This window comes from Scophthalmus maximus, chromosome 3 (assembly GCF_022379125.1).
Source record: "Scophthalmus maximus strain ysfricsl-2021 chromosome 3, ASM2237912v1, whole genome shotgun sequence".
Lineage (NCBI taxonomy): Eukaryota > Metazoa > Chordata > Actinopteri > Pleuronectiformes > Scophthalmidae > Scophthalmus > Scophthalmus maximus.
The window spans coordinates 27,756,393-27,783,404 of NC_061517.1; the positions used below are offsets into that span (position 1 = coordinate 27,756,393).

Sequence of the window (27,012 nt, forward strand, 5' to 3'; positions counted from 1 at the left end):
AGTATTAAGTATAAATATGTGGGTGAAGGGGGTTTAATATGTGTTGTGTATGTACAGTGTCTCTACATACAGGTCAAATGTTCAGTGCAGGACGGATTGATAGTCTGTATTGTTTTGTGCTGTTTGACTCCTCTTCGTGTCACACCAGTTCACAAAACGTGCTGCTGTGTTTGCACATTGTGGAATTTTCACCCAGCAGGAACGGACGTTTTTGGTCATTGTTCATGTTCTCGAAATCCTTCTGGGTGTGTGTCATCTGTCTCTGATGTACTGGTACAGTTCGCAGGTGGTTACAAAGTGCAGCTCGGTTTCCACCTGGCGTTGTGTACAGTGGCTGCACAGTCTTGTCCTCTTTTGGAAGCCAGGTCTGCCGGTGGCGGCCTCTCTCGATGGCGAGGCGGTGCATGCTGACTCTGTACATAGTCAACGCCTTTCTTAGCTTTGGATCTCTCACAGTGCTCAGGTAGTCTGCCACTGTGTAATTTCTGTTTTGGGCCAAATAGCATTCCAATTTGCTCAGATTTTTGGGTGGACTCTGCAAACAGGAAGCAGGGAGCTGCAGAGTGTTTTAATGTTATCGCGAGATAACGAGATAATAACTCGTTATCTCCAGATAATGGCATTTAAAAAAGAATTGCAATAACTGCTGTTCGGCTCCGTAGGGTGAGGGGCTGGAACTTGAAGGAATTGAACACAGACCTGAAAACAGCTTAGCTCAGTTTAGTTTTAAAGACATGTATCAAACTATCTACAAACTGGATATAAGTTCTACCTGCACTACCCAATACAGCCAGCTAGTGGCGACAATGCTCCACATGGTGGCTGCGACTCGCCAGAGGAACAAGAAGAAGAGACACAACAACGAAGATGGCGTGTTGTGGGAACTGTGTTTGTTGCCGGTGTTGCTGCAGAGAAGGAGAGGCTCGGACTCCAGAAGAACTGGTGAGAAAACATGTCACAACTGTGGATCTCTTCATAATCTCCAATGTCTGCTGACTTCTCAGCTTCATGCTCCACCTGATGCTCATAGTGCTCCTAAAGACAGAGAAGGGGAGAGGGACAGAGACGGGGGGGGGGGGGGGGGGGGGGGGGGGTTGTAGTGAATCCTCACGTCTCCACCCTCCTTTACACCATGTAATAATAATAATCATCTTTGTGGAATCACAGTAAATGTCAAACAATGTGCTGTTAATGATCCTGTCATTTCAGATCCTCACAGTAAGAGTTGGTGTTAGTTCACGGGGCACATGACACATGTAAAAATACATTCAGATTAGAAAAACTGTAGCGGGTCAGAGGACGTCAGCTGAGTAGGTGGTCCTTCAATGTTTCTTGGGCGTAGTCACATTTGTTGTATTTGTGAACGGTCAACACCGGGTCTGAACAAGGCCTGGTACCAGAACTCAGAACTTGTCCATGCTTGTTTCAGATGGGTCTGTGTTCTTCTCTTTCCCCTCAGACAATTCTTGGGGAAATTCAAGAGGAAGAAGATGAGATTCTACCGAGGAAAGACTATGAGGTGAAAAATCTCCAGTCAATGTTAATGTGTTCCTGCTGTTGCTGGTACTGATGATCAATGGACGTCTTTCTCAGGTCACGGTGACTGTCACTGGTTGAAAAGGACCCAAAATGCAAAGTGCAAAATAAACACTTTTTTTGATCATACAAAACAAAAAGAGAAATACTGTCTTTTAGGTAGAAATAACTAAATCAACCAGAGATCAAAATAAAAAGCAAACCAGAGAACCAAGGCACAGGAGACAGGAGACATCAGGAACAGACTGGGGGGAAAAAATCACAGACGAACCAACAAAGACAAAGGATAATCCAGGAAGAGGCAAAACAAAGGTCTGGAGGACGGGCAGAAGGCAGAACTGGGATCGAGCAAAGGGGTTCAGGGGGACAGTCAGGTGGCCGGGCAGACAGGCGTAGGCGACCAGGGACACGAACAGGCAGTCGTGCAGGCGCAGGGGTCAGACTGAGGGTCAGAGACGGGGAGCACAGGTCGGCAAGGCTACCGACGAGGGATGTGTCGATTGTCCTGCCAACAGGGGATGCGGAGGAGGGATCAGTTAGACCCCTGACGAGGATTGTGAAGATCAGCCCGCCAACAGGGGACGAGGAAGAGGGGTTAGCTAGACCACTGACGAGGGATGTGTTGATCGGCCCGTCGACTGGTGAGGAGGAGCAGAGGTGGGCCAGACCACTGACGAGGGATGTGTCGATTGGCCCGCCGACTGGAGACAAGGAGGAAGGGGCGGCCGAGCAACCGACTTCAGACGAGGAGCATAGGTCAGCCAGACCATGGACAAAGAGTGTGTCGATCTGCCCGCCGACATGGGACAAGGAGGAGGAATCAGCCAGACCATGACGAGGGTTGTGACGATTGGCCCGCCGACGGGATGACGAGTTGGGGTCAGCCAGACCACCAACGAGGGATGTGTCAATCGGCTTGCAGACTGGAGACTAGGAGCAGAGGTCGAACAGACCACCGATGAGGGATGTGTCGATCGGCCCGCCAACTTGTGACGAGGAGGAGGGGTCGACCAGACTACCGACGAGGGATGTGTCGATCGGCCCGCCAACTTCTGACGAGGAGGAGGGGTCGACCAGACCATCGACGAGGGATGTGTCGATCGGCCCCGCCAACTGGAAAAGAGGAGCAGGGGTCGGCCGGGCAACCGACTTCAGACGAGGAGCAGGGGTCGGCCAGACCAACAACGAAGAATGTGTCGTTAGGCTCACCGACTGGAGACGAGGAGGGGTCGGCCGGGACCCCGGCTGCAGGAACAGGTGATGGCAGGAGGATAGCAGGACCGAGGCTAGCCTTCATGGAGGCCAACAAGCTGGAGGCTAGAAAGCCACAGGCTAGCCGATATGGAGACTGGCCTGAGACTAGCAGGCCCGATGTTAGACGACTGGGATGCTGGCTGGAGGCTAGCAGGCCCGATGCTAGCCGAAGTGGAGACTGGCTGGAAATCTGGGGTGTGAATAAAGTACCCTTTAACCAGGGCTTCTCTGAGACTTCTTTGCGAGCTAACTGTAGAGCAGTCTCTTTATATTCCTTGCCATTGTCTCTCTTGTAGTCCCCATAAATACAAGTCAGTGAAAAAAGCAAATCATAAAGGCCTAAATCAAATAAAGCACCTGCTGGGTCCATTTTTGGTTGGTTCGCACTGTCACAGGTTGAAAAGGAGGAGGACCCAAAATGCAAAGTGCAAAATAAACACCATTTTCAATTATACAAAACAAAAAGAGACATACAGTCTTTTAGAAATAACAAAATCAATCACTAGAGATCAAAAAACAAAACAAACCATAGAACCAAGGCACAGAAGACAGGAGACATCAGGAACAGACTGGGGCAAAATCACAGACGAACCAACAAAGACAAAGGGAAGCACAGAGACTAAATAGACACAAGGTGGGCGGGGCAAATTGAACACAGGTGAGACACATTAGGAACAGGTGCAGACAATCACAGAGGCAGGAGACACATGCAAAGTAAAGACACCAAATATAAGAGGAGAACAGGAAGTAAAGAGACACAAGGAAATGGGCTACAAAGTAAAAATAGATACAAGGAAGGAAAATCAACGCATAAATAAACATGATGTCCAATAATGTCAAACAACACCCAAACAGTACAAAAGAGTTCTTAATGTTCATGATCCTGGCGGATCATGACAGTGACATAGTATTTGTTTTGGCTTTCACAGAGCTTGGATTATGACCGGTGCATCAACGAGCCCTACGTGGAGGTTCTGGAGGGGACTGACAACAGGGTAAGACAAGTTACAAGTGCTCAGATGATGATAATATCTATAAAGCAGATTAAATGTAATTTGTGCATTATCGCATCGTCAAAATTCCAGCAAGAGGAAATGTACATATTTGATCTGATATATGCATTGTTTTACGTGTGCTATATTTACACAGGCCTATTGATAAACATGTATTAACTATAGCTGTTTTGTGAGATGCTTCATGGACCAATCATTTGCTATAATAATTCTCGTGTTTTTGTGATGGGTAGAAATTTGTCACCTACTGAAGAATGAATTCAGCGACTCTCATTATTAAACTTTGCATGTTTGATCTGATTTGATGGCAGTGAACTGGATTGTAATATTTGTTTTTGTAGACATCTCTGTTATTCCTATGGCGATCTCAATAATCTCACTCTTACCTCTGATGAACTAAGTCACACATCTTAATGGGTTCAGTTCAACATCCACTTAGTGGTCAGATAAGTTTAAATGTTTATACAGATAACCACATTCATGTTGATTCCAATGAGTATTGAGAACTAAATGTCAACATATCTGCCGTGAAAAAAGAGGTATGAGTTCATAATTGAAAAATAGCATTCCTTTATATTTAACAGAATACATTTTAGCATGGATAAAAACTGATAACTTGTGAATAAATAACTATTGATCTACTATTGATAGTATTTCAATAGTATTGTACAACACAAGTCAGAGCTCTCACCAAAAAGTTAAAATTTAAGGAAAGAGAGTGACATTTTAAACTACATAATAATATTGTAATATTTGCATGGTTCTAATTCTCAAATAGAGATATTTTACTTTATGAATAAACCATTTTTCATCCACCAATAGAAAGCCAGAAAGTACGAAGCAGTACGGTGGATGATGGTGTTCACTATTGGAGTCACAGTGGGTTTGGTAGGTGTTTTCATTTTATATACATCTGTCTATATATATATAAATAGTCCTTGGTTGCCCTGGTGCGCCTGGCATTTAGCTGGTCTGTCTGTGTGTAGCGTTTTGGGTTATTTCCCCACCAGCATATCGCAAAGAAGAATACCAGAGTTGAGCCAATCAGAGGCAGAGAAGGGGCGGGCCTACGTCTCTGATTGGCTCTGACCCTGGTATTCTTCTCTGCGGTATGCTGGAGGGGAAACTAAATCATAGCTATGGATGGGCATAGAAACCCGGTATTAAATGGGCCTCCAGGGCTAAATTATGAAAGACCATAGTATCGATAAGGTACCGATGATATTGGTGCTGCTAACTGTATTCAAGAAATTAATACATTCATCTATGATGAACTTTCACTATTTCCAATCCTCAGGAGAGATCTGCATGTCTGTATCGTATGCAGGGGGCGAAGCCAGCTCTTGTAGAACTGATCCGTGTGGCGATAGCAGAGAGTGAACCAGTCAAAAGTCTGGAGACAACGCTCGTGGCCACTAGTGTAACAAATGCTTTGCAAGTAAAGGCAGTTACACGAGCGACCTGTCTAAACAGTCAGTGAAAGTGAAAGTACACTCTTCTTCTGCTGGTCCCAGTCAGAGACAACATCTGCTGTCTGTGTGTGTGTGTGTGTGTGTGTGTGTGTGTGTGTTTTATTACACAACATTCTATCGTGTTGCAGATAACCAGGGAACTTTCCCCTAATGTCTCTTTCAGGTGGGGCTGTTTGTGGATTTCTTTGTACATCTCTTCACCAAAATCAAATTTTCTCTGGTTGGTGATTGTATCCTTGAACAAGCCTGAATGAACATCAGTGTTGAATGATCCACAGAAGTATTTATGAAAATGGTCATTCAAAATGCAGTCTGCGATATGCTATGTACACTGCAGTGATATGGCCACCGTTAGGTTGGTATAAAGTCCTATTATTTAGTGACAAAGTTGTAATGTTGCCAAAAAAATGTTTTCTTCCTGATGTTGTGGAGCGGGTCGTCACCGAGATGTTGGCAGCGAATGACAGCTGGACGTCCAGTGTCACACCAGGTTCATCACCACAGAGTCTCAATGGTGAAGAGAGGTCGTTGATGGGAGACGCCTTCCCTGGGAGGAAAAGCATCTCAGTCTTGTCCAGATTCAGTCCTGCTCGTGCGGAGCACAAATGCTCCCCGGGAGAATGGTTTTAAGCTCGCGGATATCGAGGTGTGGGCAGCAGGGGTGGAGGTGTTGTCAGGTGTTATCCAGGTCTCAGTGAGAGCAAGGAAGTCAAGGGTCCTCAGACTGGCAGTTCCACAAGCCCCCTGTAACAAGGTGTGCCGCTTCACACAACACTATATGTGCAGTGTGCAAACATCACTCCCCAACTCCTCAACAGACGTGCTCGCAACATACGCTACGACTCGTACAACGCGGTTTAGCCTTGTGGTCCGCATGTTTGGTTCCCATGCCTGAGGCTGCGGGTCCGAGCCCCGACCATTGTCAGCAAAACAACAACAATCAATCTTTCTCCAAAATCGCTTATTATCCCTTTAAGTCTGCAAAGACAAACTGTTAAACTTAGTATAACAGTCAGAGCACAGTTAAGAAAGTAAATGTACTCAGCTAATTGCAGTCGTTGAAGTAAGATATCCCAGTAGTCAAGATGCACAATGGAAATGACCCACTGTTTCTTTAAATATATGATGTTAAATAGGTTTTGTTCTGCTCAAGCACTCATAGCACCTCTCCTCCTTTAAGCGAATTCCTTGCTTATTCACATTGATTTACATGTTCAGATCTGCAGGTTAACTTAGCCCCCCCCCTCTCTCTCCTGCTCTCTCTTGCATGTGTCCTAATTTCAGTTACGCTTCTCCACCTCTTTTAGGAAAAGTGGTATGTGTAATAAATGTATTTTATTTGCCGTGACACACCACTGAGAAAACGACTTGGCTGAACCTTGACTTAATGCCTCCAGCTGTAGAGAAGTGTAGCAACACAGGCTGTCTCCCTCTGTCTCTGCTGGAGCTCCTGGCATTCAACATGACGTTTGTCTTCATTGCCAGTGTGCTTGTCCTCATCGAGGTAAGATTTTTCAGATAGAGGAACCTTTAACAATCCCAATTTAAATAACTTTCTGCTGATATTATATCTGTAACTTTAACTGGAACTAGGGTTGCAGCAGTTCCAAAGTATGCCACGGTATGAAATTTGACAGTTATCATACCATAAACATTTTCTAATCACCGGTTTTATAAAAAATACAATTTAAAAAAGAACTGAATCTCACAAGCGCATCTGCTCGGCAACCGGCACCATGCGCTGCAGCAGTCAGAGACATGGCAGAGAGAGGCAACTCTACTGATCTCCACTGCCCCTCAATAAAAATTAAATCACTAGCTTGGGATTAATTCGGATATTCAAAAATGAACGAGTGTTGTCCTGGAGGATGGAAATCCAACATGTAAGAAATGTGTTCGCCCATCTCCGTGAACACATCACTCCCTGCAGATCAAAGTATGTGTCACCTAACCCATTACTTGAACTGCTAACGAACAAATGTGTGAACCTTTAGACGTGACTTACAGACACACACTGACTCACCTGACCCTGTAAACACACAGACAAACTTCCCCGGCTGGCAGGGCTGACGTGAGTGAGTGTGTGTGTGAGATAAATGTGCAGTCAGGATCAGTCTGTCATCTACAGTGATCTGGCAACTATTTTTTGGTAATTGTTTAGAGCACTCGTGATGGAATTTCTCACTATTTTCTGAAATGTTGTAAACCAAACAGTCAAACGATTTCTTTTGTTCAAATGGGAGGTGAACAGCTCTCTTATTTATTTATTTTCAAAAGGCAGACATTTAACACATACTTCTAAAAAAGAGCATTTGTTTGACCAAACCCATCTGTTTTCATTTATTTAAGGGTCATTGTAACTGATAATAATAATAATAATGGTGAAATACCGTATACCGTGATATCCGCTAAGATGTTTATCGTACTGTGAAAATCTAATACTGTTGCAACCCTAACTGGAACTAGTACCTGTCCATTCAGCACTCTCTTTAAGAACATTTCTGTGTGCTTATCCAAAATTTTTAATTTTTTTAATTTGTTTGTAAAGAAAGTTCAAAATATGACAGAGCTGCTGAATGCAGCAAGTTCTTCTAAATCATTCGCATGCACGACTCAAGAACCGATCTTGGCATACTGTATGAATGGTTCTTGTGTGAGGCCCATTGTGATGTCTAAGAAACTGTGTTTGTGATAAGAGAGAACACACAAACCTAAAGGATTATGTGAGGATGCTAACATGCTATGTTATGGTGCCCTGTTATCCAGCCAGTTGCTTCCGGTTCTGGGATACCAGAAATTAAAAGTTACCTGAATGGCGTGAAAATCCCTGGAATTGTCCGGCTGCGAACTTTTCTGTGCAAGGCTACTGGAGTTCTGTTCAGTGTGGCTGGAGGTAAAGTATGACATTGAGTTATGGACAATAACATTTGGTTGAAGTGGTGGACAGCTGACTTTTAAATCACATTACATGAGCATGATTCCCTGGCAAAGACAGTAGTAACAGAATTTTGACATAATCACATTGCCAAAGGGGGAAAAAAGCCCCAATCACAATATTTAACTAGATACAGTAAAGAACATTTATTCAAGTGCTGTGCTTACAAATATGCATCCTTGTCACTTTTTATTTTTTTAGTGACTCTTGAGAGGGGCCTGGCGAAAACTTTGCACTCACATGTCCGGCCTGGTGAAAAATAATATATTTTATGGGTCTCAACATTTTCAAAAATTAAATCCCCACCAACATCTCCCAATAACTGGCCTGTACATTGGCAGATCTGAGCCAAACTGCACGAAAATATCCTCCCACATCGAGGAAATTGCTGCTTTTACACATTGACATTCTCATCCTAGTAGGTTTACCATATGCACAGTTTGTTCTTCACCCCACCAACATATGATGGGAGTCCCACCCTGAAGATATTTACAGGCCAATTTTGATTCAAAGTCATGGCACCACCTACTGGCATCAGGAAGTTACAAGCTGTATTTTACATAGGACTTTCTCTACAAATGTCATGGCCATGGCTACACATTATTCACCATTAAATACGAGGAGGATTTTGAGGGGCTTGGCCTGCTGGAAAACTTGCCAGGTTTAGCACAAACTTCAGAAAGCCTAGAATGTGTCATTTGATGAGGTTGTGTTCAATTCAAGTAAATTTTATTTGCATAGCGCCAAATCACAACATACATCACCTCAAGGCTCTTTACATAGTGAGGTGGAGACCTCACAATAATGCACAATGAGCATCTCTGAGACTGTGGAGGAGAAAAAACTCTTAACAGAAGAAATCTCTTACAGAACCAGAACTTCTGCTGAGATTTCAGCACTAGGGGAGAGAGGGTGCGGCAAGATGCCTCGCAAGCAATTTTAAATGAAGTAACTCTTGTCTTATCACCTAGATTTATGAAATTTGGTAGGATGATATATCAAGCCAAGAGTGAAAAGAAAGGCTGTTGGGTCCATGAGCTAAATCCAACAGGAAGTCCAACATTTTGTCTGAAACTTAGAAAGGGGTAATAAAGGGTCTAATCGTTAACAAACTCCTCTTGTGACGCTTTTGAGTTAGTTGTGACTCATTAACAAGGGTCTTCACTTATGTGCTGTACTGTTTATGAGTCGGGGTCAGTAAAGACGTGCCCCTGACTTACTGTGTGTCCTCTCAGGTCTGTTTGTTGGGAAAGAAGGTCCGATGATACACAGTGGAGCCATTGTGGGAGCTGGCCTTCCTCAGGTAAACCACTACACAACATCAACAACACGTCAAAACACCAAAGCTTTACTGAAACACGTTGAGAGGGAAGTTTGTTCGAGGATTTTGTAACAAGACTGTTCCAACCTCATATTGGCTTCAAACACATTTTGGAATGTATCTTTGGAGAGTGTGGACTTTGCCCCGCCATCACTTTGGAAGCATGTCAGGAAGGGAATCTCGTAATTATCCGTCTGGACAGGAGTCTTGACCTGTTTCAGTGTTCGTGTGTTGTCATCTCAGGGTGTTTAAAATGGTGTGCTTGTGTCTGAGACTACTGTCAAGATGCAAGTAGGCCACAACACGTTGTGTAGTCTGACAGTCACACCGACTTTTCCCATTGGTTAGCAGCTGTACAGATGTAACGTAAGACAGTCCTAACCCAAAGTTGGTCAGGTTGAATTTCTCTCTCCAGTATTCCTGTTGTTTTCTTGACATTTTCCATGTTATTAAGGTGTGACACAGCAAGGGAGAAGATATGACACCAGGATTTTTGCCATGTCACACACACATACACACACACACACACACACACACACACATATATATGAGTATATGAGTCTCATGACCAGAAACAGAAAAGACTGTACAAACACACAAGGAGTAACACCCTGGTTTGGACCATCCATCCGCAGCCGGTGACTGCAGTGCACATTATGATGCTAATCCTGCTCTGTGAGGTCCTGACAGAGCCCAATACTCCCTCCTCCGACTCGACCATCAATTCTGGACATGATGGGAAAGGCTCTATGAAACCTTCCTCAAGTCCCACAGACATTCTACCAACTTCTATGCTAAAAAAGGGTTGAGTCGGTTGGTCCATGCTCGGTTGCGCTTATAAATAGTCCACTGCAGTCTGCCTGTGTCCCTGACATTCAAGCATGCCATTGTCCAGCCTATCCTGGAATCCATACCTTCACATAAACTGTCGACCTATATCAAAGCTATATTAAGCATCAAAAACACTCAACTGCCGACTGGATCCCGCAAGATGACACACATCACACCAATTTTATATTCTTTACAAGGTTCTCCTAATAACATCCAGAGCACTCCACCACCAGCGGGTCACTTAGGTCTTCTGACCAGGACTCACGAGTTGTCCCTCACACACGATTAAACACAGAAGGTGATCGAAGCCATGGCTGCGTCACGATGGAGTGCTCTTCTTGTTGACATTAAATCTTCAGCCCTCTGTTGATGCCTTCAAAAAGAAGATAAAAACTCATTGATTCAAACTGGTGGTTGTTTTCTCTCTCTATTATCTGATTAACAATCTGTCTGTCTGTGAAAGGAACTATATTAAATCAATATTACTTTCTTACCAACTGACTTAGCTCTTGTCTCATTTAGTGGTAGAAATGACTCATTTGACTGTGTTCTCATCAGATCTTTTCTGCATGTATCAGTTTCAGAGCATCACCTTCAAAAGGATCAAATTTGATTTTCCCTATTTCCGCAGTGACAGGTATGGGGGTGGTACAGTCTCATTAAAATACTGCACACTGTTCACGCATGGCTCATGGAGTTGTCTTCTTCTGTTCAGGGACAAGCGTGACTTTGTGTCAGCTGGGGCTGCTGCCGGAGTAGCTGCTGCCTTCGGTGCTCCTATCGGTGGCACCCTTTTCAGTTTAGAGGAGGGCTCCTCCTTTTGGAATCAAGGCCTCACCTGGAAAGTGGTATGTTGCCTTTTTCACTGAATACCAAGAGAGTTGAGACATTTCTGTTCTTTCTGCTGACTCCTGTTTAGCTCGAGGGATGGAAATGTCGATTGGTCCACCACTTCGGTCCAGACTGATGAGGCATTGCCATTCATTTTGCTGGATGGATCATTCCTGCCCCCTAAAAATTACATCTCCACACAACTAAACTGCATTTTCAATTTCTTTTTCCATAAGAAACGTTTGTTTTTAACATATCACCAATACGTTTCTAATGAACCTACCTTGCCACTCAATGCGCTCGATCGGACGTGCAGGGCTTTTGTTTATCTAGTCTTTAGACAGGGTTTGGGATTTGCACAACATTTCGTACAGAAATTCAGGGTTCCCAAACTACCACACAATATGGATCATATTTTTATACCTTGACCTCAACTTTATCCTGAGTAGGCTTCCGTCAATATGGAACTAGCTGAGCAGTCAAGAATGCTCTCAAGCACGTGGGCGGCCATCTTACCTGTCAGTGATCAAGATGAGTTCAAGATGAGGATTCCTCAAAACAGGCCAGAGTTCATAAGAATACACATACAATGTTGAAATGATGAAACAAACATCTACCTCCATCAAAATGACGGAAAGATTGTGGAGGAAATATGAAAAGGTGATGTCAGGACTGTGCTCTGGGACTCATTGGATGACAGTTCCATGTTCATAGCATGAAGCACTAACCGTTGAGTATTGTAACATTTCCCCTTCACAGCTCTTCTGTTCCATGTCGGCCACTTTCACCCTCAACTTCTTCCGTTCCGGGATCAACTTTAACAAGTGGGGCTCCTTCCAGCTGCCTGGTCTGCTCAACTTTGGAGAGTTTAAGGTAAAGAGTCATTCGCTCAACGCTTCCTGACGTTTTAACAAATATATGTTTAAGTGTATGCTTTGTATTCATTATACAAATAATGGTCATCATAAATTTTTTTTATGAAATTAAATGAAAGGCCATCGTCGACTCAACTGTAACTCCTTCCTGTTAAAAATACTGGAACATGTTGTGACCTCCGTAAAAGATCATCAATGTCCTCCTCCTCTACTTCGACGCTGATCATGTCAACTTCTTCAACTTCCTCCTCCTCCTCGACCAACATATGAACCACAACATTCTTCTTTCTCATCTCACCCTAACCCTCAGTATAACTGACACTGCCATCTCCTGGCTGAAGTCATAACTCACAGCAGACAGACAACAGTTGATCAGCATCAACGACACTGCTTCCCCCAGTGATCCGTGCTTGGATCCACTGCTCTTTATCCTCTACATGCTCTGCCTCTCTTACAGCTTCCATTATTTCCCTTTCCACTCCCGTAACTGTGATGTCTAGCTCTTCACCTCCGCTAAATCCATCATCACTGCATCACTCCGTCTACTCTGACCAACTGCCTCACTCTCAGAATCCCTCACATCTTCTGCCTCCCTCCCCACACACCCCCAACCTCTATATGTTCAATAAGACACTTACATGACAATATTCTGTATTTATTGGGCCGCTGGCGGTGTGTGGCCAGGAGACTCCAGTGGGTCATCTTGAGATAAGGTTGTTGGATTTTCATGAAATTCATTGGTAGCATCGCTCCGATATATATTTCAATAATGATGAAATAATACATTTTACTTTCATGGTGCTTTTCATAATACTCAAAGACACTTTACATAAAAAACAAAACAAAAAAATGACAACATTCACTTGTTGCTTCTTTTTTCCTTTTACTTCTTTGCTACTACTGAAGGTCACATTCTTCAAAAAGATGATGTGGAGAAACATAAAATAATAAAACAATTTGATCTTGTCCATACTAACAACTGAGATACACACTATTACATATACACCATCAAACAAAATATCTTTGCAAAGGGCTGGGCTTGGCAATTATTGGCTATAACTCATTAACCATCGTCCAATCAGCACAAAGCGCGGTAACTATCTTCAGCCTACCAAAGTATTTTCAGACTTAGCCATAAGTGTGTACCTTCAAACCAACTGGTCAACATTAAACAAAAGTTGGGGGCATGTGATGGAGGCAAGTATAAACCAAAATCGACAGTAAAGTGCGATATTGATTGATGCAATTGGGCGTGACCTATCATATCTTTGCCCATAACTCATGATTCCTTTGTTCAATGCCAATTGAACTGACTGGCCTCCTGCATATCCTGTACACACACCAAGTGTCATTACCATTCGAAGATGTGTGGGGACATAACATCAGACATAACATATCAGCATTGTCCACCAGTGTCCAGATGGAGATAAGAACTGCCACCTGTGGACAGCTGTGGACCTGTCCATCTTTGTCCTGATGGGGGTGGTGGGCGGCTTGCTGGGGGCTCTCTTCAACTGCATGAACAAATGCCTGGCAAAGTATCGCATCAGACACATCCACCCCAAGGCCAAGTATATCAGGTGATCAGGTGTTCACATCTTCATACAGAACATCACGTCTGTCAATCAACTGTCTTCAACAGTTGTGCTTTGAAAAGCAAATATTTGTAATTACAATTGTTGATCTGTTCTCTGCACTTTTCCAGAGTTTTAGAGAGCCTGCTGGTTTCCATGGTGACAACTGTGGTGACATTTGCAGCTTCCCTGCTGTTGGGTGAATGTCGTGACCTGTCCTCCCCCACGTCTCACAACACCACAGTAAGTGTCAGCTCTCTCCTCCATTTTTCCATCTCCAGTGTATCAGTATTCAAATGTTCAAACTGAAGTGAAACAGTGCTCTGCACTGTCCTCTCACCAGACTCCTTCCTTTCAGAGTCATGTCTGTATGAACTAAGTTGTGAGGTGCTGTGTTCTTTTATAGCTCTCTGGCAGTGAGGATGTCAATTCAACCATCCGACAGTTCTTCTGTAGCAATAAGACCTACAATGACATGGCCACGTTGTTCTTCAACCCACAGGAGGTGGCCATCCACCAACTCCTCCACCAGAATGGTGAGATGAGCACACGCACCTTCACAATAGCTAAATCATATAATCTTGAATTTTGCCCTGGATGACCTGGTACTTAAAGGGGCAGTAAGCGATTCTAAACCAATACACAGTTTGTAAAAAAATCGGTGAATATTTATATATTTACTTCTGATCTGTGGGTTCTGTGCGTGTGAGGGTTTTTCAGCCTCATGGTTATACGTCGGTCTCACGTACCCGAGGCTGCAGGTCAAATCATCAACAACAACAAAGAGACAAACTTTCTCCAAAACCGCTTACTGTCCCTTTAAATGCACATTTTACTTTTCATTTAATTTTTTTTACTAAAACTTTTGCCTTGTGTATAAAAAAGTCAGACAGGTTGTAGTTCATATCTTGCAAAGTGTATATCACCTATTCTGTTGCTTTATATGCACATGCTCTTTAAATGAAGCTGCAGCTAGTGTAGTGGGTTGGGAGAAGGTCTACATCTGTGTCCCATCAGTTTATGATATGATTCACCGTCAGTTTGTTCTTTTAACTAATGACAGCGTCTAAGAACTGTCTGACAAGGAGAAGCTGCAGTTGACTTTGTCATTGTTGGTATAGGAGCATCTTTACAACTTCAGTGCCTGACCTCAGTCACTCACTGCTGCACCCAAATAATATTTCACTTATACATGAGCTTTACATTTTACATGTTACATTTTCACTGGCATATACACTCACCGGCCACTTTATTAGGTACACCTGTTCAATTGCTTGTTAACACAAATAGCTTATCAGCCAATCACATGGCTGCAATTCAATGCATTTAGGCATGTAGAGGTGGTCAAGACAACTTGATGAAGTTCAAACCGAGCATCAGAATGGGGAAGAAAGGGGATTTAAGTGACTTTGAACGTGGTATGGTTGTTTGTGCCAGACGGGCTGGTCTGAGTATTTCAGAAACTGTTGATCTACTGGGATTTTCACACACAACCATCTCTAGGATTTACAGAGAATGGTCTGAAAAAGAGAAAGTATCCAGTGAGCGGCAGTTGTGTGGACGAAAATGCCTTGTCGAAAGTATGCCACGAAGAATTAAGGCAGTACTGAAGGCAAAAGGGGGTCCAACCTTTTACTAGCAAGGTGTACCTAATAAAGTGTCCGGTGAGTGTATATATAAACAAGCCTTTAATATGCAAATGCCATGAATTAAATCAATCATTTCATTCGCCACTTCACCACCATTTCCATCTGTTCTGGTGCTCTCTCTCGCTAAGAGACCAGGGACTCGATAACTGCTCTCAACTTCCTGTAGCTCACTTTCACGTGGCATCTCTTTGTGTCTGACTGGTCATTCCCTCCCTCAGGTACCTTCAGCCCTGTGACACTGTCAGTGTTCTTCCTGCTGTACTTCCTGTTGGCTTGTTGGACCTATGGTGTGTCTGTACCCAGCGGCCTCTTTGTCCCCTCATTGCTCTGTGGGGCGGCGTTTGGACGTCTGGTTGCCAACATCCTAAAAGTGTGAGAACAATATTCTCCTAATGCTCTACTGACTGTTTGCCTGCTCCCAATCCCCAATGGCTTTAAAAAACTCTGAATTTTATCTGAAAAAGCAAATCATCTCACAAATGATCTGTAAAGGTGATTGATACATTGAAGGGTTTTGCAGACATTTCACACGAGTTACATGAAATGGTCATTTTAAAACAATCGGTCTTGTTATACGCTCAGAATATCATAAAAGTGTCCAAAGATGCTCGACGAAATAATGTTTGGACGACACAAATTAAAAATGTTAAAAAAGGAAAATGAAAATAACTTTTTGGAACTTTACTTTATGGACACAGAATTGTATATGGAACCATTGGGGACTGAGATACACATTTCTATTTTCAAAAATGAACCAAATATGTTAAAAGATAAATTTAAAGTGTGTTCCTCCAATAACAATAATTACAATAATTAGGTGTGCAAGTATTAACCAAAATCTAAAGTGTGATATTGATTGGTGCAAGTGGGTGTGGCCTATCATATCATAACTCACTGGTCACATCTCGTGCAGATCTTCATCATCACCTTCTTAGCACAGCAGCCTTCTCTCACTCATGAACTAGTTATTTTGGGCCTGAATAAAGTCTGTTGGGTATAGGTAGCTCTTTAGTTCTTATGTGTGCAAAGTGATTCTAAATAATAATTATTATATATAGTTATTAACACTTCTAACACGGTCTATGAAAACACTGCTATGGCCTACAAGATTACAGGATCAAGTTAAAGCTGCAGGCAGTGTTGAACGGCCCCTTGTACAGTCGTTGATTCATGGAGTGCATAGCAGCAGATTCATTTAGAACATATTTCTTATTGCTCCCTGTGTTCACTATGTGGCACTGGAGAACATGCATTATATTTCTGTATATGTATGTAAATTTGAAGGATGATTGTCATGCAAGGATGACTTCCTTTTGCCAGTAGGTGGTGCTATGACTTTGAGTCACTAAATATTGGCATGCAGATATAACAATGCAGATTGGACAATATATATTTGAGTTACAGTATATTCAATGGCGAGGAATCCAAGCGGTTCAACAAAAATATGTCTTTAGATTGAAAACAATCTTATTGGGAGAAGAGAACACTTGCAAATGGAGAAAGAAATACAGTGAAATTGCAGACTCATTTTTAAATGGCACATACTAGGATGGCTACTTCTTCAGAATTTTCTAAGGGCCCCCCTCGAGGCATATTGTCACACCCTGTTCTGAGAGACACATCACTTCTGATCATCTATAGTCCCTCAACTACAACTTCCTATTTCAGGGCAGTATAGTGCAACCAGGGCAACAGCATTAGATGAAAACTCAGTATTTTCAAAATAAAGCACCATCAATGTCTTACCAGGCAAATGCAATTCAATTAAAAACTCGATGCAACTGGGCTCTTTTACGCAAACATTTTATATACTGCATGTGGTGGACATGCGTTGTTTTCCTGTATCAAGTGTAGACTCGACCAGGAAAATCAAATGATGATTGAAAAGTAGTTTTAACTGTCACTACACAGTATATATACTTCTGAGGCCGGTGTGGGGCAGATTGGACAATGTATATGTGTGGTGCAGTCATTTCATTTCATGCCGCCATAAGATTGCTCTTCATTGAAAAATAAGAAGCTCTCAGATGTTTCATTGCAAAGATTCAAATAATAGGATTAAATTGTTTAGGAGCAGCTTGTTCAAATGGCAAAATAATCACAATGAAATTGCACAATATATTTGAAATGGCTTTTTTTGGCCATACACTGTATATACTTTAAAATTATAAAAGTACTTACAGGGTGCTACTGAGTTGATGGGCCACACCAACGGGCGCAACGTTTCTGTAGTTCCTGAGCTTCCCCCAAAATGTCTTCATAAAATGAACATTTATTCAAGCAATTGAAAATGGCTGATTGCCTGTCCACTGACATTTTTTGTAAGCATTTCTCTTTTGTCCTTACTGATGAGTACTGATGATTGATCACCATTGAGGCATTTTGCCACACCCGCGCTCAAGACCCACATCAGAGGTCAGGTTACATGTTCACCGTTGACCTGCAGTGCCACACTCATGACCCACTGTGATATCAAATCTAAGTACCTACGAGTTACATTACAGTCATTTAGCGACTTACAATAAGTGCATTCACAATGAAGATATTACCTAAAAGTGCAAGAATCAAGAGACAGAAACATTTATCAAACAGTGCTCATTTGAGAATTCTTTTATTTTTAGTTGTAATAAATTCAGGGAGTAAGGTGAGACCCTCCGATCCCCACAAAGTGCGAGGGCCCTTCAATGCTACTTGCAGCTTTAAGTTTACTTATGTTAGTGTTTTACTGTTTGATTGACTTATATTGCAAGAGTTATCTAATGTTGTAGCCTCTTTCCAGACTTACTTATTCAAATCAGTTGGATGAATATTTATGTGAAAGCAGTTTGCTGAAGTTTGACCTTGTTCTGACTGAAACTACACTAAAGTATCAAGTGTCATCAACTCAAACTAGACTAAAAAGTAAAAGACTAAAATATCCAGTCTTAGTTAACCTGAAATTGATAAAAAATAAAGTGGGAATTCAACTAAATATGACTTCAACAAAGTTTTTCTAATACTAAATCTAAAAATAGCTTTAAAAAGAACAAGAAACACTGTTAATGAGAAGGGTTGTCAATGTGGGTTAGGGTTAGGGTCATTTGGTAATGGGGATGTTTTTGAACTTAGGCTGGGGGCCTAGTCTTTTTGACCTTGGCCCCCAGCCCATGTGGTGGAAGCAAACCTGACTTTCCCAAGTGGCTGTCTCACAGAGAGCAACCCAAACCCTGACCTCTGCCCTGACCCTCGAGACAAAACGTTGTTCTCAGGACAGCAGCCACTTGGTCAAATCAAGATGTCTTGGTAGCGGAGGCTACAAGTCCCGACCTCTGACTGGGTTCTGACCTGTTCACCGCTCTCTCTCTCTGCGTTATCATTCTGGTGGCTGTCAACTTCTTTCACTTCTTCTGCTGTCATAACTTCATGCTCATCTCAGCAGACAGACCCCCCCCCCCCCCCCCCCCCCCCCCCCCCCGCCAATACATTGATTTTCCACTCCACGGACTGATGCTGGTTCTCTCGTGTGTTTGTGCTCTGGCAGGAAACTAGGAATGGACGTCTACCCAGGCACCTTCGCTCTCATCGGGGCCGCCGCCTTTCTCGGAGGCGTGGTCAGAATGACCATCAGCCTGACCGTCATCCTCATTGAATCGACCAATGAGATCACATACGGGTTGCCCATCATGATCACTCTAATGGTACATGACTGTCATGTTATGTGTTTCAGCATGTTGTATCAATGTATTTATATATTTCATATTGAATCAAACCAGTTTCAAGCCTCTATGACAGACAAGAGAGAGTCCATTCATTTTAAACTGAACTGAAATACAACCCATTGATGATCAGCAAATGTCACACTGGAATCTGTCTGTGCTCTGATATTTTAAACTGTTAACTGTGCTTGCTGCTGTCATGGTAACCGTGTTTACTTTTGAATTGAGACAGTTAATGTCACTGATGACATCAATATAAAAAGGATGCTGCACTGGCATCACATCGTTTCATGTTTGTGTATTTCCTGTTGGCGTTGTGTGTCGATCACCAGGTTGCCAAGTGGACTGGAGATTTCTTCAACAAGGGCATCTATGACATTCACATTCAGCTGAGAGGAGTTCCACTGCTGGAGTGGGAGACTGAGGTCGAGATGGACAAGTAAGATTTACTGTTGCTACAAACCAGACTAAGGTCTCACTGAGGTTTCATGTGGTCCAACGCCTGCTGGCGTGCAGCCCGCACAGCCAACCTGATTTCTGGAATACTTTGGTCACCATAGCCACTGGAGGTCACACAAAACTGTCTGTCTATCTGCTCCGGTCTGTTCCATCTGTCTGTAGTTGGAGCCATAATGTCATCGTCAGGTCAGGTTCTGCCAGTTTACAGAGGGCAAGAGCTGTCAACCTCTTTTTATTTTTCATAAATGTGTTAGTGTGTGCTCACTGTTATAAAGGTTGTTATCAAAAGGTACTTATTTGTGGATAACACACTGGATAGAAAGTGCAAGTTACTTCAGTTCAGTTTAGTTTAGTCACAAAAACGGTAAAAAAAAGGACATAAGGGAGATATGTGAAAATGGGATAGATGAATCTTTATTTCAGACACATACAGTAGGAGAGAGGGGCCAAAATATTAAAATGAAAAGTGATAATAGTACCAGTACTGCAGCACACTAAAGGACTCCACTGGGATACCAGTTAAAGGGGCAGGAAGCGATTGTAAAGCAATACACGTTTTGTCAAAATATTTTCTCACCGTCCGCTAGCTGTCGGTTCTGTGTGGGCGCCGGAAAAAATCTGTGTTTTCGTCTCAGCCCTGGCTCAGTAAATGGAAAACAACACAAATGGTGCAGACACATACTCAAGGCTGCGGGTTCGCGGAACCAAGCCATTAAAATCACAACAACAACAAAAAAGAGAGAGACACACTCACTGCCCTTTTAATACCCGGTCTGTCAGTAGTTCTTTTGCATTCGTGGAGTCATAACCCTTCTCTACTTTTGACATTAGATATCAGCTCTCACACTTTCTGACATCACTGCTCATCCTCTCTGTGTGTGTCATTTCCCTCATCTTTCCCAGACTGACAGCGAGTGATATCATGGAGCCCAACCTGACCTATGTGTACCCCCACACCCGAGTCCAGTCCCTAGTCAGCATCCTGCGCACCACCGTCTACCACTCCTTCCCTGTGGTCACTGAAAACAGGCAGAATGAGCGGGACTTCATGAAGGGCAACATCCTGGTCAGCAACAACATCCACTTCAAGGTATGTCCTGTACCACTGAACAGTTTGAGCCAACTCAACAATTTTCCAACTCTTTCAGTTAGCCATCAGTTCAAGCATTTGTGATATTGATTAAATTATTTACATATGTATTTTTGGGGCATCACAAAATGGTTCCAGGACTGAGCCGGAATGGTTTGGTATCAGGCAAATGGTTTCAGTAACTGTGCTACATTGCAGAGAAATACAAATTATGATTTTTTTTTACTGCCCCGCCAGTAAATGGCAATAATGTTTAAAGAGGTAATGGTTCTGAATGGTGGAACAACCAGCAAGGACTCATCCTCATTAAAATGTGTGCACCATCACAGCAAGCTGATTTATCAGTGATAATGTAAACTTTTTTGCCACATGTAGAAATCCAGTGTTATGTCCCGTGCGGGGGAACAGCGACGACGCTGCCAGTCCATGAAGTCATACCCATCCAGCGAGCTGAGGAATGTTTGTGATGAACAGAGTGCTGTGGTAGAGCCTGCAGAAGAGAGGGAGGACCTGCTGCAGCAGATGTTAGAGAGGAGGTAGGACACATCACATTCTGATTCTATACACAGAGAACGTTACTGGGTTAAGTGAGTTAAAACTAGATGAGATGAAGTTACTCATAACTTAAAACCAGAGTTGATAAAACAAGATAACGATGAAATGAAAAGTGACATTTTTTAGATTAATGTACTCTAAGTTAAGTTGAAGATAAATCAATAAAATTTTATTTGTATTGTGCAAAATCACATCATACAATATGTCAAGGCACTTTACATGGTGAGGTCAACAAAGAGCAACTCTGAGACTGTGCAGAGAAAAAAATTGCTTTAAAAAGAGCTTTTAAAATCTGGTTCTCATCAGCAGCTCCTGTAATCCTTGTTCTGTTGCTGGTCACATGCAGACATGCTCCCTACCCCAACCTGTACCCGGACCAGTCTCCCAGTGAGGAGTGGACCATGGAGGAGCGCTTCCGACCACTCACATTCCACGGCCTCATCCTACGCTCGCAGCTCGTCAACCTGCTCATCAGAGGGGTCTGCTACGCTGAGAACCAATCAGTAAGTGTCTCTGACACACACAACCACATACATACTAAAGAAATATGAATTCAATTATATATATTTGTTTTCTTCTCATTTTTTGGGGTTTATGGTTAAACTTTAAAGGTGACATCTTTGTAATATATAATTTGAGTTACCACCTGAAAAAGTTTGCATGCTCCAATGTTCAGAAAAGGCATCAGTGTTCTCAAACTGCACATTCCTGCAGCTCCTCTTTTCACCCTCTTTAGCCCCGCCTCCCGATAAACCCCAGTCTGCTCTGATTGGGCAGCTGGCCCAGTCTGTTGTGATTGTTCAACTGATTTCAACACGTGTAGGAAATGTCACGCCCCTTCACCAGACGAGTAGAGACTCTCAGATTGCAGGCGGGGTTACCCCCAAAAGAGTCTAACTGTGACATCTCAGTGGGAGAGAAATCTCAACCAGTGGTTCAGAGTCAGGCTGTAGGGTTTAGCCAGCTCACAAAAACCCCCCAGATACACACATTTACGTGCACAAACTATGATGCATAATGTCACCTTTAAATCATCAAGCTTCAATGACATTTCTTTGTCATATTGAAATTTTGTTCCAAAAAAAATGTGATCATAGCACAATTATTGAGTGGATCCGTCCAATTATCTCGCTCTGCTGAGGAACTGAAGATGGTTCTTTATGATTCTGAATGTGGAAACTATCAGTACTGTTGGGATGGATGTGAAGACTTTAGCCCAGTGCTGTACATCTAACCAATGTCTCTTCATACCCTCCATCACAGTGTGCCACTCAACCCAGGTTGTCGTATGCAGAGATGACTGAAGATTACCCCCGTTACCCTGACATCCATGATCTGGACCTCGCCCTCCTCAACCCCCGCATGATAGTGGTACGATTGGTTGTAGCACTTAGAGGAGTGCTTTCTTTTCTATATGGAACAGTAATTCTGAGTTGTTACAAACTGATAAATGATGTTCCCTGTTTCCAGGATGTCACCCCCTACATGAACCCGAGTCCCTACATAGTGTCACCCAACACCCGCGTCTCCCAAGTGTTCAACCTGTTCAGGACCATGGGCCTGCGACACTTACCGGTGGTCAATGCTGTTGGTGAAGTAAGTAGAGTTTCATGTTTATCTTTATTTTGAGCTTGCAGTTGTTGTCTGACTAAACTCTTGTTTATTATTTGCAATCTCTTTCAGATTGTTGGAATAATCACAAGACATAATTTAACGCACGAGTTCCTTGTGGCCAAACTGCGACAGCACTACATCACTTTTTGATCCTACTCTACTATCCAAGCTCAATTAATGCTGGCTCTGAGTTTTTGTCTCTGTCCATTCTGAAAAGCATTTCCAAAAACATGCAAGGCATTTACAACCAGTTTACAACCATACACACATTCTTTGAAGTACAGTGGGGAACCCACTTGTCCCATAAGTAAAAAGTCTTACATTTTCGGTGTTGAGGAATTGTCTGCCATCTTCCAGCCTAGTCACGTATTCTGCACCCTAATTTAACAGCCACTGTCATAGAAGGAAGACGTGATAGACCAAACCACAGAAGTAACATTACCTGACTGTGAATTAGATGACACTTGTACAACAACCTACCAAAATGAAATCCTAACTACCTTCACAATCTTTATTTTTTTTTTTTATTACCTTTTGATACTTTATCATTATTGTCACTGCGGCACTTTTCTTTCCGACCGTCTTCTGTTCGTGCACTAAAAGGGGCCAACTGTCCCTCACAGTCTGTAATTAGACTTGACAAGTGTTTCTTTGTTAGACAAGTGTTTCTTAGATTTTTTTGTGGCCATGCTAGTTCGTTCCAGGTTGGACATTCAGTCACATTTCTAACCAATTCAGCAATATGTAAATACATAACAATAGTTTTGCAGTTATGATATGTCAGTCAGTTATTGTTGGAATGTGCCAGGGCTCCAATGACTTTCTCATATTATGTTTACCAAGGTTTTGGTTTGTAAATTGAGATTCAAAGGACTGGATTTGCAGAATATTTTGCAGAAATACTGTTTTATTGAAAATATTTTATGTAGTACCCTACTGGTACTTTTTATTGATGGTCCACCGTATGTCAGGTTGTGGTGACCATGATGGCAAATATAAGTACGTTAAACATCCGTATTTGTTTCTTTTCTTTGCGGTATATTTTATTTCAGATTATTTTTATACAATTTGATTTTGAGGATTTGCTGCCTGTGCTCACAGAGAATCGATAGAATCACATTGTTAAATGGACCTAGGTTGTCCTGGAGAATATTACTGTTTAAGCATAGCTCACTTGTAATTTTAAAATCATTTTTATGTTACCCATTTCAATTACTTAATTCCCAGGTTAGGTGGTGTGCAGAATATGAGATTAAGAGAAACAGTGGATGTTTGATATGATTTCAAAAGAGACTGAGACATTTAGCCCTGTGCTTGTTTAGGGATTCATATTTCCTACAAATGAAGAGAACTCGCACAGGGAAAGAATTCAACAGTTATGGAACAAAGAACTGAACTTTGTCTTTTGCCTTTATTATTATTATTCAAATAAAGGTGCTTCTTTTTTGTCAATCATAAAAATGTGTCTGCATATTTTTTGAATAAACAGGACAGTGGATGAGGGTGTACATAGTAATTCTAATATAACTAAAAAAATCTTCTGCCCTTCACTTATTGTTCTGTTCATTTATTTACATAGTCACATGTTAGGTTTCCAATGATAATAACATACTGTATATTATAATAATAATAATAATAATAATATACAGAGATATAGACATTGAAACTATAGTAATATTGCTCCACGATGTCAATACGACTATCAACAGGTCTATTTTTGCTGAGAACTGCCCCCATGAGATGCTGCTGCAGAGCTGAGCCTCAGACTCGAGCACAGTTGTAACACTTCCTTCCCCTGAACCAGCTAATCAATCGAATTGTCAAATTTGCTTAGGAAGTTTCCTAAATCTTGACATGACCCATCGGCAGAAATGATAAGAGCTGCTCAGATTCTCTAAATGTTTAGGAAAGGTGCTTCAATGCTTCCTTTCCTATCTCCTTTAGCATAAGGTACACTGGACCTTCCTATGTGAAAGGAAAGGACAAATAGATGCCCCACAATTCATTGCGGCAGCGATATTTAATGTGACGCTCCATGTACAAACTTAAACGATTCAATCCGAAGTAGAAGAAGAAGAGTATGAATATGACCCAGAAGTGACGCACGTCATCATGTAAGTTACTGTTTTTTGTTATTTAAATTCTGACCTTGGTAATGAATATATATTTTTCACCATGTTCATGTTAAGCATGAATCAATCTGCTAATAGATCTCACGGAGCCAAGTTGAAATGTGTAGTTTCACCAAGTCAGACGCATCAATAACATCCGCTGTCGCATGATGACGTAGTTTAGTGAAAGTGGAGTCGGATTCTCTGAGCAGGGGCTTTTCCTAGGTCTTGAAAGACTATATGGACACAAGAAGGAACATGTATCGCCACACAGGTGAGACACGTTGGGAACAGGTGCAGACGATCACAGGGAATCACCAGAAACGTGAAGTGACAGAAAACCAGACACGAGCACAGCAGAGGAATTACAAAACTCAAGACGCACAAGGGATCACAAGAAAGTCACTTTACATCAACTAAAACACAAGGAAGTCCACAAAGAAAGAATCAATAACGTGTTTTCAAAGTCTTTCACAAGAGTCTCCAAGAAGGTCCACAAGACACAATATAGATGATGTCAGACAGTTTTAGTCAACAGGGTGTTTCTTCAAAGCAAAAAACCAAATATGTTCAAGTGTGTAAACATGTCTCCAGGACATACTTCTCACACGAATGCACGATCCACTTACACTGTCGTTAAAACCTCCTTAGCACCCCTCCTTCCACATTGCTGGTCTCCCACTGGCTCCTGACACATCAACTGCATTACCTCAGGCCTTCAGGACCCCTACAGTCACTAGTGCAGTGGCAACACACCACGAACACAAGGTAACTTAGTGTCTATTTGAAATGGCTCTCCATATTCACAAATACCCTGCATTCATAAAGGTGAAACACTAATCGGATTCTCACTGTTGTGCTCTATGGGCGTGAGAGTCTCTCTGATTCGCTGGTGGCGCACAGGTCTGTTTCTCATCTGCTCATCAGTATCGGTTTTAAAGCTGTGACTCACAGGTGACACAGTATCAGCAGCTCTGCTTTAGTCCGTCACTGAATTCCTGCTGACACTGCTCAAATATAGACTATAGAGAGTAGGACTATGTCTCGTAAACCTCTTCTTTTTACTCCTAAAAGACGTTTTCATGAATCAACACTTCCTGACATGGGGCAGGAAGCGAAGCCTTATATGGTATTTTGGGGGCGTTCATCATGATAATTTGCTATCATCGTGCCAGTACCGTCTAACGAGAGTCGCGACAACGGAAGTCCAAAATGTTTGCCTGTCACGTGATTCATGTAGACTTCAGATAGTTCCCGGAAGTTCTTGGCACACAATTCGACTCTATTATTCAGAGCGACAGAAATGCGATCTTTGGAAATTAGTCATCAATAAATGTATGGATTTACAATAAAGCAGACCGACATTCCTATGTAGTTACTTTATGTAGTTAGTCAATACGTTTTTTTTAAATCATAAATACATCATAAATAATCATAAATCATAATCATGCTTTGCCAAATCTATTGGAGTGAACAGAGTTGTCGCGACTCTCATTAAACGGCTCTGCCTCGTGCACACAGGCTCAAATAGCACAGGTAGCATTCATCTTGTTTACACGGATGAACTTTTCTGGGGCCTGTTTCAGAAAACTGGGTTGTCAAACTCTGACTTTGAACCTGACCTCTGGGTTGACTGACTGCAGAAAAAAAGTCTAGAGCCTCCTACTTCTCTGCAGCAGACTTCAAAATTCATAAACAGAATATGAACATATATCAAAGAAAAAAGGTAATACTGTTGCAGCCGCAAAAGAACGTGAGCAGTCGTGGGAGTTTTCTGCTATACATACAGTATATATATATATATATATATATATATATATATATATATATATACTGCATATTACCAGATAAAACCCCTGAAAACTTGTTTTCAAACAGCTGATTTATCTAAATAAATAATCTTATCATAATCGGTAAATTCCACAACTTAATTTATACACGGAGACATGAGCCCTTACCAAAAACAAAAAAGTGAGTGCACAATGTCTTACTTTGGAGAATTATTTTCTATGACCTGTTATTATTTATTATATTATTCATTTATCATTTATTTATTTGATTTGGCTGTTTTCTGTTTTCTGTTTATTGCTGATTGTCTGTTTTGTTCTGGATTTCTGTATTCTGCAAAATATATAGTAAAAAAGACACTTTAAACGTATCTAATACTCTGGTGAATTACTATTGAGGCCACTGCAGC

At 42.1% G+C, this 27,012-nt stretch overlaps 1 protein-coding gene across 2 annotated transcripts; it reads left to right on the top strand.

Moving 5' to 3' along the window:
- Nucleotides 1-803: 803 nt before the first annotated feature.
- Nucleotides 804-24,165, top strand: clcn6 (chloride channel 6). Of its 2 annotated transcripts, XM_035644522.1 has the most exons (24): nt 804-942; nt 1,460-1,519; nt 3,720-3,785; nt 4,626-4,691; nt 5,101-5,241; nt 5,439-5,505; nt 6,673-6,779; nt 8,042-8,168; nt 9,446-9,513; nt 10,941-10,999; nt 11,078-11,210; nt 11,953-12,066; nt 13,482-13,648; nt 13,774-13,885; nt 14,049-14,178; nt 15,510-15,663; nt 18,812-18,968; nt 19,319-19,425; nt 20,349-20,535; nt 20,911-21,071; nt 21,437-21,593; nt 22,354-22,461; nt 22,561-22,686; nt 22,774-24,165. In XM_035644522.1, the coding sequence occupies exons 1-24, from the start codon at nt 868-870 to the stop codon at nt 22,852-22,854; spliced, it is 2,730 nt and encodes a 909-aa protein (XP_035500415.1). In that variant the 5' UTR covers nt 804-867; the 3' UTR covers nt 22,855-24,165. The 2 variants fall into 2 exon arrangements, with proteins under 2 accessions (XP_035500415.1, XP_035500416.1); XM_035644523.1 differs by lacking the exon at nt 5,101-5,241 and having other exon boundaries at nt 805-942.
- The last annotated feature ends 2,847 nt before the right edge of the window (nt 24,166-27,012 follow it).

What these genes read in the sequence shown, in the direction of transcription:
- clcn6 (XM_035644522.1), top strand. Translation starts at nt 868, where the DNA reads ATGGCGTGTTGTGGGAACTGTGTTTGTTGCCGGTGTTGCTGCAGAGAA. An exon ending in CCAACTCCTCCACCAGAATG is followed by an intron (nt 14,179 to 15,509) that starts GTGAGATGAGCA and finishes TCCCTCCCTCAG; the next exon opens with GTACCTTCAGCCCTGTGACA. An exon ending in GCAACAACATCCACTTCAAG is followed by an intron (nt 20,536 to 20,910) that starts GTATGTCCTGTA and finishes TGCCACATGTAG; the next exon opens with AAATCCAGTGTTATGTCCCG.